This window comes from Poeciliopsis prolifica, unplaced genomic scaffold (assembly GCF_027474105.1).
Source record: "Poeciliopsis prolifica strain line A6 unplaced genomic scaffold, Auburn_PproV2 SCAFFOLD023, whole genome shotgun sequence".
Taxonomy (NCBI): domain Eukaryota; kingdom Metazoa; phylum Chordata; class Actinopteri; order Cyprinodontiformes; family Poeciliidae; genus Poeciliopsis; species Poeciliopsis prolifica.
Window position 1 is genome coordinate 1473160 of NW_026562398.1, and position 16612 is coordinate 1489771.

General features: G+C 36.5%; 1 protein-coding gene across 4 annotated transcripts in view; it reads left to right on the forward strand.

Moving 5' to 3' along the window:
- The window catches only part of znf512b (zinc finger protein 512B), a 35675-nt gene that overhangs the window by 5733 nt on the left and 13330 nt on the right, over positions 1 to 16612 (forward strand). For 3 of the 4 annotated variants that reach the window (XM_055046225.1, XM_055046227.1, XM_055046226.1), the window contains 6 exons: positions 13203 to 13282; positions 13434 to 13562; positions 13821 to 13990; positions 14076 to 14353; positions 14466 to 14537; positions 16134 to 16268. In XM_055046225.1, the coding sequence (XP_054902200.1) occupies positions 13203 to 13282; positions 13434 to 13562; positions 13821 to 13990; positions 14076 to 14353; positions 14466 to 14537; positions 16134 to 16268 (864 nt within the window). Of the gene's footprint in view, positions 1 to 7914; positions 8178 to 13202; positions 13283 to 13433; positions 13563 to 13820; positions 13991 to 14075; positions 14354 to 14465; positions 14538 to 16133; positions 16269 to 16612 lie in introns of those variants that run through there. The other variant, XM_055046228.1, reaches the window with a different exon arrangement.

Consider the following 16612-nt stretch of genomic DNA (forward strand, 5'->3'; position numbering starts at 1 on the left):
GTTTTCTATCTGCTAAAAATTGATCATTTTGGGTTAACTGTTGAGAATTTCTGCATTGTTTCCAAAAGATTTGATTACCCTACCAAATTTCTAAATGGTCCCTACAGCATTTCTTTAAATGATTTATATTTTATTAAGAATCGTTGGTTTCAGTCTATATGTAACCCTACCCCTCTCACTAGAAAGGGCCTGGAAACTACTTTTTTTTTTTCCTGGGACTGCCTTACAGTGAGGAAGCCAAACAAACACGTATTGCCAAGCACTGACATGATTGAAACCCCAAGCCATCTGGATGGAGATGGAATATTTTGGAAGGAGAAAGCGAGACTAGGGAATGGTTTTTCAATTCAATAACCAGCAGATCCTCATGACTTTGGTAATAGCATCAGACAGGCTTGGAAAGCTGGGTCTGTGCTAATATGACCCAGTTGTTTTGGTTGCTGCAAAATAGCCTCCTTTTTCCAGACACAGAGGTGCTTCATTGTGTTTGTTATTAGTGAAATCTCCAGGCAGTATTTTCATATCCATGCGGGGGCCTGCATGTGTTCGGTGGTGCCTGCTTTTTATGGGCGTCAATACAAACCTTATTCACCAAGATGAAGCCCGGAGTGCAGAAAACGTAAGAAACAAAAAACACATTTAAGTCTTTACAAAAATCCCTTCTTTATCGTTTTCCAGTTATCTGCCTTTTCTGATCGCTGGCACCAATTCAGAACATGCTCTCTAGTCTCAAATTGCTTCCTGCTAATGTGCGAGTCTTGTGGTTTCATCTTGTGTTTATTTTGGTGGAAGACAGTGAGTCAGTTTAAATGGCAGCTTCTTACATGCAAGCTCTCAAAGTGTCATATTTTATAGATTTCTCCTATTCTTTATTACTCAATAAATATACGTTTATAGATCCATCAGTGAAAAGTTGGTGGCTGTCTTCTCATTTTCTCCTTACTGTAAGACTAGAAGTTACACAAATGTACTTCTTTAATGAGTAACCCTGCAGATCATGACTAGGATTTTGTGTGTGTGCGCCTGTGTTAGTTCTGTTTTCACAGGTGATGAATTGGTCCAGGTTTTTATGGGACTTTTCCAGGTAACTTCATACTCTACAGTTTGTGCATATGTTCCGCTTTCTTTTCCTACGGTTGATTTGCTCTGACTCGCATGCAAAGCTTCTCAGGGATACGACTGCAATTAAATCACTGTGTTTAGTAGGGTGCATAGGTTTTTGTTTTTTTTATTATTTAACCTAAACTTTCTGATTTTAAGCTAAAAAAATCAGCTGTTAAAGTTGTTTCAGTAGTGAATGGAAGTGAATCCATATAACTTCAGTAGAAGTGGTATGAAACTTGGATGATATTAGGAAGAGATGTAATGAAAAGTTATGATTAAATATTGGTATTATTAATTATGGTAAAATCCTTGTGTTCCTAACATATCTTGTCTGTTTTCTGTCATAATGTCCGCGCTCCTTTCCATTCATTTCCAGCAATTTATTGCTACATCAGGAGTGAGGATTAGTGGCAGTGAAGTGGATCCATACAACTGACCATATGCAGTATTGGCACACCAAGGACTAATGTATGATTCTTGAAATCTAATAACCTGCCAAATATCACATCCAAGCAGTCCCATGCATTATTTTCCATGATGGAAATTGTGACATATAGTGAGGTAAAAATATTCTACAATATGTTTGCAAACTTCCAAAACTATGGGATTGATCAAACTCTAAAAACTATCTAGAAAAGATTACTATTGAGGTCTGAAAAAAATCCATATGAAGGTTTTTGATAATTGACTGAATCTGCTTTTTATTCTCTTATTAGTGAAACAGGTTTCCTCCAGCTGTAAACAGGACATGTTATATGTGATCCTGTGGGAGCTAAACTTCAGAGTAAATAGAGAATGAGTGACACACCTGTGGAATAAGGTGATGGCAGTTGAGAGGTTGTGAGTTTGGTGCTAAATTTTTCCAACTGAAGTGATCTGCTGATCTGCATTTTGGTGTGAATATTTGTGGGGAAAAATCACTGTATGTCAAGAAAAGTGTTCTATAGGTTTATCTTTGTACTTAAACGTCTATTTACTATTGGTGTAGCACATCCTTCTCATCGTCAACACTGTTTCACTCTGTTGGTTTGGCTTAAAACATTGGAATAAACAAGGCTTTTATCAAAGACTAATTATGTTTCATTTTTCATTTCGTGTCTTTTGTTCGCAAATGTTTTTTTCTGAATACAATTTAGGACAAATAAATAATAGAAAACAAACTATATCTAAGCCATTCTTCGTTGTACTCATGGTTTTCTGAAAGTCTTCGTGTTTTGAAACATGAAGATAATAAGTTCAGATCGGCTTCCATGCGTTCCTAAAGTGTTGTGATTAAGCTTTTATCTTGCCACACCAGACAGATCACATGGGAGGATGTGGTCCTTGAGGTTGACTTTGAGACACTTTTTTTTTTGCTGTTTTATGTTTTTGTTCCTTTGATATTGTGTTTAAACCTGGTATTATTATTTCTTTTGATTAAATAGAAGTAAATCTGTTATTTAAAATGCTCCATTCAGCTGAAGGCTTAGCAAAAAGTCAGTGTTTGTTTACTCTTTGCTAAGTCAGTCTTTGCAAAAATATTAGGTGTTCAGAGAACACTTAACCATTTAAAAGGAGTAAAAAATGTCAAAAAAGTCTTTCAAAGTAAGTAAAAGATATAGAGCAGATATTATTTAAGATATTAAAATATTCATTTTTAATACCTCTTTAAACCAGATTAGACCTAAAGCAATCCACAAGATCTTCTAATTGCATTAAGTATGCTGCTGCATTATCTTTGTACTTCAAAGTCAGATTTTCTGAGTTCTCAGGCTGAAAAGCAACAACAATACAACAGACAGTCAGAACTTGCTGAGGAAGTTTAGTATTCAAGATGACTGCACGCCCACAGAATGCAGGCATGCGCCTCGTCATGTTTGCATATGAATAAACCAGATGCATATATATATATAATTCCAAGCTCAATAGCTCAGACGTCTGAGACACGTTTGATACAGCATGTACAATATTAAATAATGTGAAGAATAGGAAAAATATTGTCTTTTTTTTTCAGAATATAAAAGTGATATCCCTCAGGGCGGCATAATGAGATTTCTTACAAAACATTAACAAGAATAATAGGTTGATTTTGACTGATCTGATTTCATAAATGTCAGGAACCTTATATTTTAATTCAGAAATTTCACTGATATTTGAGCAGATGAGCCAGCTTAAATCCATAAATGTAAGCAGCTTTCTGCCACCGTTTTATAAAGTTATGACTATACACATGAGCGTAGCAGCAGAATATTCTGCTACGCTCAGAATATTCTGCAGGAACATTCTGGGCAGGAACATCAACATTCCTGCTGATGTTCAATATTAATGCACCTTAAATTTCCTGTTTTATTTGCTATGTTTACCATCAGTCATTTTGAGAGTGTTGCAAGGGTGTTTTTACACCTGCAAACACAGAATACAGGATGTTGGGTAAAAATGATTTACATAGTATTCACTGTTGAACAATTTTAAAAATGTCAAATTAAGTTTTTTATACTCATCAATCAAGGCTTCATTGCAATAGTCGTATGACTGAGTAATTCAGATTGATTTGCCCACTTACCTGCAGCAGAGAGTTACAAAATTACTGGTTAAGTATTTTAATCCACTATGATTTTTTTCATATTTAAACTTTTACACACAAATTCCAAGAGAACATTTTTAAAAAAATTATTTACATATTTTTTCTTATAAGATTTTCCATCATCATCTAAGGTTCAGTGTGTTCCTCATGCATCTTGACAGCTTTGGGCTTTCAGTTTTCTTGCTTCCTTAATTCCTGCTGATGTTCAATATTAATGCGCCTTAAATTTCCCGTTTTATTTGCTATGTTTACCATCAATCATTTTGAGAGTGATTATTTTGATGCAGCTTTGTGTGATTGCAGCTAAATGCAGGTATTTTGACAGTTGGTGCTTCCCACTCAGGATTAGCCACCACTAGCTTATCCTGCCAGACTAGTCTCATTAACTAAGCCTCTTCCTCATAATGACCCACCTGAGCCACTCAGATAAGATACAGTTGAAAATCCCACATCCCAGCCTCTTACCTGCACTCAGTAATAAAATGTAAATTTTTATTTATTTATTTATTTTTAGAAAAATAACTGAATTTTCCATTGCTACTAAGACCATTTACTATTTAGATTTTTATTTAATAAAAGGCTTTAATGAGATACGAAAACTTCGTACTATTAAAAAGCCAACATGTTTCCCTTTTTTGATGTTTTTGTTGCTATTTTAATGTGTTTTTGTGCTTACTGTGGGGTTTTTTTCTCACCTAAAAGTAATGCACATTGTCTTTAGTATTTTTCATAATAGTATTTCAGTTTTTTTTTTCAAGCTTCTGCAAAGGTCTTCCTGTAAAGCTTGAAGTCAAGGCAGATATTTTTTCTCATTGTGGCCTCTGAAACATTGCCCACAAATTCTTCTGCTGCTTTTTGAAAAACAATCTTGACAGCACAAGCCACCCTCTGAACACAGTATGTTCAAAATGTTGCACATGCCGCAATAATGTAATTAGCACATCGTAAAAACAACTCTTTCAACAGACTAACACATTTAAACTTGTGGGCTTCATCAGGGTCATCATAAAAACATGGAACTGTTTGCATATAGATGGAAAAGGTGCAAAATAGAAAATAAGTTCTCAACAATCAATCTCACATTTACAAATAGAAAGCTAGACCAATTAACACATAAGGGGTAACATTTATCACAAGGTTGGTACTCTAAACAGACTCCCACTTGGCTAAATTTCAGTATATCCAGTTTTAGCAGTACAAGCAGTGGTGAGTTTCCAAAAGCTCCTTTAAAATCCAACAGCAAGGAACATAGACACAACAATCATAATAGTTGTGTAAAGATCATGAATAAAAACATGTCTTATGAACTCATTAATTAAAAGATCCATAATTATAATTATTAAAAATGGAAAAGTGTGTTGAAACATTTTATCTCTTTGACAAATGAGTGATATTTGTCAAATGTGTACAGCTGGAGCACAAAATAAAAACCCATCAATATGAAGCTTCTGTTGTCAAGTGTGCAGTTGCAATGTCTTTTGTTGCTTAAAACATAAATATAGAGTTTATCATTACATATAATTGTGAAAAGTTATGGAAAGCCACTGGCTCATGTGGTTATGTGGAAAAATATTCAACCAGCCTGGTATACAAACATACAGAGATCTGAAATAACATTATGTTAATCGACAGATGAACTGCTAAATGGTTCAGTAACGGTTTAAACTGCATAATTTTGATGTTTTGACCTCCAAATTCCCCAGGAATTTGATCCAATCAAACGTGTGTGTTGATGTGTTAGACAAATAAATCCATGGAGAAAACGTGAAGGATCAGCTACTAATAGGTTGATACCACATAACACAGCATACCTTCAGGATATGAGTGCTATCTATGCCTTGACTGGTCTGGACTGCTTTTTACAAAAAAAGAAGGTTAAACATACTGCTAGATCTTTCATTAATGCCATATTTATGCATTTTGTCACGTAAGGTATGTTTTTCAGTGTACAGAAAACAGCACCAGGTGCTGCGCAAATTTTATTCACTCATTATCATCTTTCTTTACAGGACAGTGGCCTCAGAAGAGGCTTTGAATCACATCTCCCTACAATATTATATTGGCTATGTTAGCACTGGAAATCTTACCTTTGGTGATTTTAAATACCTCAGCCTAATGTCCGTATGTGTAAACATCAACAGGCAGAATGAGACCATTCTTCCTCTGGGATCCTCATTTCTGGCCCACAGCTGCCATTTGATAAAACTGCACATTTGCCTTTATTTCCATCGTTTTTTTCCCCCCTTTTCTCTCCAACTCACAATTCCACTGACTTATTTTGTCCTATTCTGGATGGATAAACAAATTTCTTCCTTCATCTCTCAAACTGTCTCTTGTTTAAATTCATAAAATGTTAGAGAATATTTGGGGGTATTTTTGCATGGTTCCTATACTTCTATTATTAAGCTTCATTATCCTAGTATTTGTGGAGTTTTCACATTTTTGAAATGTTTTGTTGGTTCTCGTGGCCTTTATTTGAACATAGTTTGACAGGAAATAGGGTAATGAGAGATGGGGATGACATACTGCAAATGCTGCCAGGCCAGGAATCGAAGCTGCGACCACCGCCACGAGGTCAAAGGCCTCAATATGTGGGTCGTGCTTTCTCCCTACGCCACCACAGCACCCGTATTTGTGGAGTTTTTTAGTTGTGAAGAAGATAACAAATAGATTGGTAAGAAGACAGAATCTAAGTTTGTGAGTAATTTTTCGTAAGGAGGGCCGTAAGGAGAGCGGCAGGCTTTCTGTAGCAGACGGTCTCTGGCTTTTATGTATCTGGACTGTGTAGATTGTTCTGTAAACATGGGTCATATTTATGTTCGTTTATATGTAATAGAACGGTTAAACTCCCCCTTCCCTCCGTGAGCTGCTGTATACGTTTGCAAAGATTTAGCTCGTTCTTTTGTCAGCTTGGCTCCTCCTTTATTTTCGCCCTTCCCTTGAAATTATACATATGTGACCAGCCAGCTGGAGTAGTTGTGATTGAAAGTCTTTAAACCCATTACAAAAACAGCTGTAAGATCACTGCATAATTGTATGTATCCAGATTGCATTTCAGAAATCTTAACCATGTGTCTTTTCCTTTGAACTGGCTGTGTAATGCATGGTTTAGTGGTAGTATTAAACTGGCAGTCATCGCGTCTTATAAGGAATGAGTCGTTATTCTGTGGTTTCAGGCACTATGCGCCCTGAAAGTAGTTTTTCATTTGGACACTTGCTTTCTCACGCTAGCTACTAATTTTAAAGATATGTGGTCTGAGGATCTCCCACTCTGAGTCAGTTTTGTACTATAAAACATGAGAGTGCAAACCTGCAAATCAACGGAAAGTTGTGCACTCTGAGCATACAGTAGCGTTGTTTTTACATGTAGAAAGCCATTTGCACATGAGCTTCTTGTACGAATGATTATATTAACAGCAGATCATATTTTCACTGGAAACAATAATTATTTGTACTGTAAATTAAACTCAAACAAGTTTAATCTTTAGTATTCAGAGAGCTTATATAGGTAGTGAAACTTTGAGCTGCTTCCATCACCCTATTGTCAATTGTCTTTTAATCATTCATTGTTTCAGTTTCAAAATATAAAGCTTTCACCATAATAATGATTGCAAAGTTTTGTAATAATGTTAAAATTCAAATGAATCAAAAACTTTTGAAAAACCTCCCGAAAAATTTAGACTTTGACATGTACAATGTATACAAGCCTCATACTCAATTTCACTGTCTTCCTTTTAAAATATGTTCTTTTCCTCTCCCACTTTTGGCTCCGGTTTTACAAGCAGCTGTTAGATAGATTGATTTGCAAGAATCTATGGCGTTATGATTTTTGTTCGTTTTTTGTACATTATGTTGTGTCCAATGGCGGCTAAGCTTTTTTGAGCTGTAATGTAACTAATTGAACTGAGGCAGAGTAGTGAGATGACACAAGGTCTAAATTAATTCAAACATCTTCTTCTGCTTTATGTTACATTTGTAAGAAAATTAGTTTATATGATCAGTAAGAAGTTATTATTTCGCATATAAGCTTTCTGATAGCTATGTTTCTGTTGACCTGTTGAGATAGCAGGTTTCTTTAATCTCCTGTTTGCAAATAAAATCTCACCATCAGTATCAGAGAATAAGGTTGAGTTCATTTGAAATACTTTTTTTGTTTTGTTTTAGTGCTGCTTCTGTTGATGAACAGCAAAAATCTTCATTATGTAAATAATTCCACCAAAGAAAGGCATGAGGTCAGGTGGGTAAGATCATATTCTCCTAGAATAAGACAATTTAGTTGTGAACAAACATTGAAGTGCTTAGCTTAAGCACAGCTACAGTGGGGCAGAAAGGAAAGAGAGGGAGGGCAGTAAGACAAAGACAGTATGAGAGCCCGTCGCACTGACAGAGTCTGGTTTTCTTTTCAGTAAGTCAGTGTCTTCTGGCGCTGCTCCCCTTCACTTCTCTGTCTTACTCACTTTCTGGAAGCAGATCTGACTGGGAGGGGATATGGGGACGTCTTCGAAAGGAGGTGCGTATACAAAGAAGAGGAAGAAATGCGCTGAGTGTGTGTGTGTGTGATGGAGTGAGTGAGTGAGAGAGAGGGAGGAAATGAAAACACATGCAGAAAAAATACAGTATATGCGGTCGTGGAAAATACTAAAAAAAAAACATGAGCGCATATGAAACGAGAGATGGGAGAACATTTTTTAAAATCTAAACCACATTGTCTGCAGCAGTCTTATTGTGAGCATTGTGTTCTGAACCCAGGTGTATTGGTTTCTTCACCTTTTGTCCATTTAGATTGAGGAAGTAGTGAAACTATGCCCTCATTCCACAAGGCATGTGTTCATGGTGAATGTTTGTTTATAACTACAGTAGGTCTGTAACCCACTGTGCAGACTCAGACAAAGGCTTCTGTGTAAGTGTTTGTCAAGGAAAACAAATGGCTGTTCTGTACGTGCACACTGGTGTGTGTATGCGTGTGTGCTTGTGGGTAATGTGTGAACGCTTGCACTAAGGGAGAGCAGTTGCAGGCGTAGCTAGGAGAACGCAGAGGTTATTTGAGATCATTAGACAGCTGCCAGGACTCCTGTGTCCTGACTCTTGTCCTTTCTACTTTTCTTTTCTCTTCTTGCACGCCTTTAAGTGTTAAACAGTGTGGCGCAACAGTTGCAGGCAGCTGGGAGCGAATCGCACTCTGACATTAGCAGAACAGCTGTTTTATCCCTGTGGCCTGTGCATGAGAACCGGGGTTCGGGTTTGACACAATGGGCCTGCTTTGTTTCAGACCAAAACAATGCACGTGATTGCTGGAACATCAGCGCGCCAGTGTGCTCCAAACTTCCAACTTCTGCTTAAAGATTGTAATTTATTTACAAAGATAATCCAAAAGAGAAGAGTTAACAGTTTATATTTATAAGCATAATTTATGTGCAGAACAGGCTTTGATCGTTTGCATTGTAGCACAGTTCACTAAATTTTAGTCAGATTGTTTTGCTTTCACTAAAGAGGCCTCTAATTGTGGTGAGACAAGTGGATGTTATTCCCATAGCAACAAGATCATATCTTTCCCAAGAGGAAAATTCATTAATTATGCTGTTTTTTTTCAAGGCCTTTATTTTCTAGGACAAGATTTAGAATGCAAGCTCAATTTCATTCCCAGCAAAAGAGCAGCTTTGCCAAGTGCATCACCTCTCCAGCTGCTACCCAGCTAATAGAGAAATGCTCTGGTGCCTGGAGAATATTAATACACTCATATCAATGCATTGACATCACAAACACACACTGGTAATGGGTTTGTGTACTTGTTTGTGTAGGACTGTGTGCTTTTATGTTTGTGTTTACACATTTTGTCAAGTATTTGAAGTTTCAAGTCTGCAATGTTGTGCCACATCTCATTCTGTTTTGCTCTATATTCAGTTATTTTCAGACTATCTTAATGTAATGAGTCTGCAAAAAGAGATTAGACACAAACATTTCAGTGGTCTTTGTCTGTGGGTTTGGGTCTGAGAGAACAAGAGATGAAGAAGGAAAGTGGAGGAATTATAGAGGTTTGCTGTGTAATTCTTGTATGTATTGTGACTTGCAAAATTTATCATACTCCTTTTCACATTCATGCAAAAACAAACTTAAGTGTGTCTGATTAAGATTTTATGCAATTTATCTCCGCAAAGTTGTGAATAATAGTGAAGTAGAAGGAAAATAATGCACAGGTGTAAAAAAAAAAGTGTGGTGTGCATTTCGACACAACCCTCCACCACAAGAATCAGTACTATATAGAGCATCCTTTCACTTCTGCTATGGCTGCAAATGTTTTTGGTATGTCTCACACTGTGCATCACACTTCTAGAGCCTGAAAATTTTGCAGATTCTGTTTTCTTTTGTCTACTGAAAAAACAAAATGTCCACAGAATGATACCACCACCATCGTTTTCTGATCCTGGAGATTGTGCTTTCCGTGTGACGTTCTCTTCCATACATAGCATTTTGCTTGTAGGCAACAAAGTTACATTTTGCCTCACACACACCAAATTTGTGGAAGTCACAACTAGTAATTGAATATGCTTTTATTTAAAATATTCTGCATGAGCTCTGAGTAGGATTGAGAGTCACTGAACTGTAGACTAAACCTTATTCTCAGTCTACAGTTGTGTCTAACAGGTTTAATCAAGAATGAAGAAAATAATTTCCTCAGCATGATGCTGTCACCACCACGTTTCATATGCAGCACTGAGTGTTTAGGGTGATGTACAATGTTTTCTGCCATGACCCTCTTGACTACCAATCTGACTGATTATCTCTGTCAGTTTAGATGGACACCCAGGTCTTGTGAGATTTGCACTTGTTCCCAATGTTTTCCACTTTCAAATGTGGACTGAAAAAGAACTTTGCAAGACGTTCCAAACTTGTAGTATTGTTTTATAACCTAGCCCTGCATTAAACTTCATAATTTTATCTAAAGGAGCCTGCTGTGTTTGTCCATTAATGCTATGAAGCAACTCTCTTGACAACCCTTGTTTTTCAAAAAGTTGGATAATTTTTTAACAAAGTTTTCCAACTTTTGAGATAATTTTTCTCCCACTTTATGTTATGTAATTTTGTCACATGAAATGTTATTGAAATAAAGTTAGCCAGAATAAAAAAAAACATCCCTCTAATTAAAATCACACAAAGTTCTTAATATTTTCACAAAAATGACCTTAAAAACAGTTCCTTCTTGTAAATTCAATTGATTGGACTTTATTTGGTTACATACACACTTGCCTGGATATATGGCTCCACAGTTGCCAGAGCTCAAACTGCAGATCTGAAACATAAAATTAGTTTTAATAAAAAGCGTGGAACACAAAATCATTCTCGGTGCTTCACGTGTCAATTTGTCAGCTATGTTTTTCTGCTCAACAGCGGTAAGACAATTTTAGTTGAAATAAACAATGTTGGAGAAAAAAATAACAGAGCCTTTTTTTTCAGATTGTTTTTCCAAGTTGTCCTTTTTGTGGCTGTTTTTGGTCTGGCCATGTCGATGTAGTCGGGTTCAGAGCATATGTAAAGACACAATCTGCAGAGCAGGGTTACCTGCAGCACTGTCATTCAGTATCATGTTCAGGCAGAATCATTCTTCTGTGAAATTCTATTCTCCCTCTTCAACATCTTTTTCATTCTCTATTCCCTCTTTTCTCACCTTTTCACTCGTACATATATTCTTGTACGGAGCACACTCTTCATCTGTCTGGGCTGATTTGCTCTGGTAGCAGTGTGCTATGGAGAGGGAGTGTGGGGTTTTTAATTGTGGCAGAGAAAAGAGCAGTACTGAGACGATGGAACCATTGAGAAAGACGAGCAAGAACAGGGAGAGAAAAGAGAAACTTAGACTTGTGGTGAAAAAAGAGGAAAGCAGCAAGCAGAAAGAGGGCACAACAGAGAGAACAGAGCGAGCTGAGGCAGTCAGTCTGCAGTCTGCTGTGTCAGAGGTTCATTCAAGCTCCTGCAATTTATATCCTTTGCTCACACAGCTTTCACTTTCACACACTCATGCAAAAACATGCGTACTTACACATGGACATGCACAAGAGAGACTGACATGTGACTCCCCTGGTTTCCATTTAGCTCTGTGTATACACACACTTGAGTCAGTCCATTTGTTTCTGTGGGAATCCCATGATATTAGATTCTGTATGTGTGGTGAAGTGCCTCCTCATGCATGTTTCTGTCCAAAACCTGTTTTATTTCAGAACAATTGTTCTGAAATAGATTTGGACAGTTCACAGCTCTATCAAATACATTGGAATATTACTGAAAAGTAAATTTATTATAGTAACTCAAGTCAATATGTGAAACACATTAAATTAATTCATTACACATAAGCTGATGCTTTCATGCCTTCATTTCTTCTAATTATAATAGTTTTCCACTAACTGCCGTTGAAAACACAGCATTAACTGTAACATGCAAAACAAAAAACATTTTTAAAACAGAAATGTGGGGTTGATGAAATATATGTTTAAAGCTGTTCATACTTCTTCAAAAGGTGCTTTTAATATTTCAAACAGGCCTCATCATAATACTTATTCTAACGCACTTAATATGTCTGCAGATCACTGCTCTCCACTTGGAGGGCAGTGAATTTCTTTGAAATTTACAATTTTCCAATGATTTCTTCTCGATAAATATTTATTTATTCAATTTTAGAGTTGCAGGCTATTATTTTAGAATCAACAAAGATTAAAAAAGCAATTCTTTTCGCCAAATCTGAAATAAAAAATGATGTAAAATACAACTTATATATATATATATATATATATATATATATATATATATATATATATATATATATACACAAATTTGCTCATATTTGTAAGCTTTTGAATGACCTATTCATCACTTTAAATATAAGCAAATATAATTCCATAAAATGTGTTCAGTTTCCTGTCTATATTTTTCAATTACATCTTGTTGACAACTCAGCTTTTAGGATTTGTCAGTTTGGTTTTGTTTATTTGTTTGTCACAAGTTGCTCAGCAATAAAATGTCTTCAAAAATATAATTTGTCCAGTATTTGTGCGCACAGTGGCTCTGAAGCCTGCAGTCAGTTCAGTTGACCTATCAAAAAAGTGCAATTGCTGCTGATTAGAAGTTTCACATTAATTTAAGCTTTAACTGGTTGTTTTAACAATTCAACATTTTATATTTTCTATCTAGAAGATAAAAGCAGTCTGCACCTTAAAAACAGAACTGCCAAGCTTATCATCTCAAGGTATTGTGTTCTTCGTCTGTAAAGAAACAAAAACTGTTATTCTGCTGAAGGTCTACTGTAAAACACTAGAGGCGACACTGTGCATGGTTTTAAGAGTTCCCTCATGTATCTGTCTATCCTAGCTGCTTAACTCAACCTCTATAGTGATTGTGAATCACTCATTTTGTTAGAACTATAAGATACTGAAAAGGGTTTGTGAACACTTCATAAAACTTTATTATAGCAATTTGCAAGCTTTTATTAAGTGTGAAGTAGTGGCATCACTTTTATTCCAAAGATACGTTGTTCTCTTTTTTCCAGGTTTAATGTGTGACGACCAAGCAGATGGAAAGAGAAAAGGTCGGCCTAAGACTGACGGTCAGGAACTGAGGAGCATTCCTGTGAGTATCTCTCTTGGACATGTCTGGGTGCGTTATCTTGGCTTTGTTAGACATTCACAATAGACAGTTTCTTGATAATGTCTGCAAGATAAACCAATTTAAAAAAAAAGAATTTGCAGGTTCTCACTCTTTTGTCATCATGTCTACGCAGGCCCATTTGATAATACAATGGAAGGAAGAATTCAAGCGTCGCTCCAGGGTTAAATGTCCATGTGCAGGCTGTTGGCTAGAATTTCCCAGCATCTATGGCGTTAAGTACCACTATCAACGCTGCCAAGGAGTGAGTCACTAGCCTCTCCTGCTTTTCCTGCTATTTTGCTGGCTATTTCTGTTTGGTTTCTCCCGATAAGGTTTAAAGATTCAAGAAACGCAATTGAATCTTAAACGACTATTGAAGTCAAGAAATACAATTTATGTTTTTCTTTTTGAATGACTTCTAAGTTACCTAAGAGCTTTAAATAATAACCACCAACTTATATTGGATAATGTGTAGGGCGAGAGCTTAATCTAGGTCCCCACTCATGATATCTTTCTTCAGCCCACTGTAGCTGAGAAGCTGAGTCACGGCTGTCCCTACTGTGAGGCAGCTTTTGCCACAAAAGTACGGCTGGAGAAGCACAAACTCTGGAACCACCCAGAGAGAGTTAGCAAGGAGGCCAAGGAACAGCAGCTTCTTAAGATTCCTGTCAAATCCAATATCAAGAAAAGGTGACCGAAAGTTCAAATTCCTACCCAAAGCCACCAGGCGGAGTGTTTTAATGCTTAAATCTGTTCTTTGGGTGTGTGAATTTAGGCCTATGGAAAACAGCCCCCCATCGCCGGTGTTCTTTAAGGTGAAAAAAACGTATGAGGTTTCTGCACCATCTCAGAATGGAGAACTAACCCACCTCAAGAGTGAGAGGAAAGTACACAGTCAGATCCCGGCTTCACGGCAAATTCACCCATCATCGCACACAGTTCAGACTCAGTCGCAGTCTCAAAGCACATCATCCGATGCAGGAGGGAGTGAAAGTGAAGGCGGGAGTCTTCCCTCTTCTTACCCCGACGAAGATCCAGAGCGAATGAGGCACAGTAAGATTGCAGCAAAATGTTGTGATGCACTTTTGTGTTTGACGTGCATGTAATGTCTTTAATGATACAATGACAGTTCCTTGTTTGTATTTTTTATTTTTTAATGGTCCAGGACGGAAGCAAAAAACTCCCAAGAAATTCACCGGAGAACAGCCATCAATATCCGGGACATTTGGGCTGAAAGGTAAACACCTGCTGCTGCAGATAATCCAACCTTTCTAATGAAAATTTGCACCCTACACTATTTGTAATTACCATGTCACCATGATTATAAAGATTGATAAATAGACTGTCTGTGTAGACAGAATCAGCATTGATTACAGAAAACCTCAGGAATTATTTGATGTTTTATTTAATTATACAATTCTAAGGAGAACTAATATACCACTGTGTCCCTGCAGAGTTGATTTTAGGCCATTTAAAGAGAATTGCATTTGGTTGTGTCATTGTGAATGCTCCCTATTGCTACTGATCAATGGAGCTAGTCTTTTAACAGCGTTAATGTGGCAACTGCTGAGATGCTTCATTTCTGGCTAAATGAAAGAGTGAGTCACATACACAGCTTTACCAGCCTCCTTCTGTCTTTGTCTCATTGATATGCTGGAAATACTCAGTGACTCATGTAGCATATTCAGGCTGTAAAGCACTTCTCATCACATGGCAAACAATTTATCTGCCATTTTGCAAGACTGATTGCTCTCTTTCAGGCTTCCTCTCATAGACATTTTTTACAGTGTCTTGCAAAAGTTTTCATAAGCCCTGAAGTATTTCATATATTTCCTCAATATAGCTGCAAACTTCAGTGCAATTTATTGGTATTGTATATGACAGCATAAGCCAAAGCAGTGCATAAATTTAAGTAAGAAAAGATGATACATGGCATTATTTTTTACACCCAAAAAAATCTACAAAATTTGAATAGCATTTGAATTCAAGCTCTGTTATTATTATTGGACTAAATAACATCCAACCCAACCAACTGATTTTGATTATAACCTCAAGGCAATTGGCCAGGTGATAACAGAGAGCTGCTTATTTTTTTGTTTTGTTTTTTAAGCTGTTATTGGCTCTACTGGCTTTTATTTGACAGTTGTCAGGAAGGAACAATTATCATCCTGCGGGGACTCACAATACGTGACGGCCGCGTCGAAGTCCAAGGCCTCTACATATGGGCCGCACGCTTTATCCCTGAGCTGTCGTCGTGCTCAACAGAGAACTACTGAGTCCATCATTAAAAAAATAAGGAGATTATTGTACAACTTCAAACCTACCAAAACATATATCCAATTGAGATTCTAAAAATTGATGCTCAAAATACAGATCAAGGCTATTTCTGCCAGCGTTTGAGCTATTTCTAAAAAAAGTTAAATATTTAATGTCTTTAGATTTGCAAAGCAAAAAACCCCGAAACAATTCAAGAAAATATTCAGTCAATATTTTTAAACTGTACAGGAAAGGAAAATTAAATTAATACTTCAGAATTTTAAGCTACGATCAGTCATATTAAAACAAAAAGTAGAAGCTACTGGAGTTAATGTACAAAAGCTCAAGGTGATGTGAAAACTTTTTAAAACAATAATTTTACTACAATAATATGTTTACAGTTGATTGTCCTTCTTACTTTATTCAATGGTACATAAAGTATAACTCTTTAGATTCTTGCTAATCATTGACCATCATTTTCTCTTCACTGTAATTTTTTTCTCCCACTTTTTTAAATAGTATATTGTCCAAATTAATTACTACAATAGTTGTATCTTCTGCTGTATGTGCATTTCAGGCATGACTAAGGTCGAGGAGAAGCTGAAAGCAGGTCGTGTGAAGAAACCAGAGGGCTGTGGGTTCAGCGATGAGCCTCAGAGAAGACCCACATCTGCTCAGTCCTCCAAGAAAGAACCAGTGACAGCAAGCTCGGGTGAGAGCCAAGATCAGATCTATGAAATCCTTAAATAAATAAAAAATAGTGAACCTAAAAAATAAATTAATCTACACTGATTATTTATAAAATATGAAAAAACAAATAAATCTAATCTTCACCCTCCATATAGTTTTTTTTTTAATGATGTCACAGCATTTCAAAAGCTGGGCTTTTTTTTAGATTTTTTAATTTTTTTTTATAAATTTGGGCAATACCACCTAATTTTGGCAGATGTTGAAGAACTTCTTACTGTTAAGTGTTTGTTCACTCCTTGATTTTCTGTGACTGCTTCATCCCCCTCAGGATGGAGAGGTGACTCGATTAGATCCCAGCCATTATTA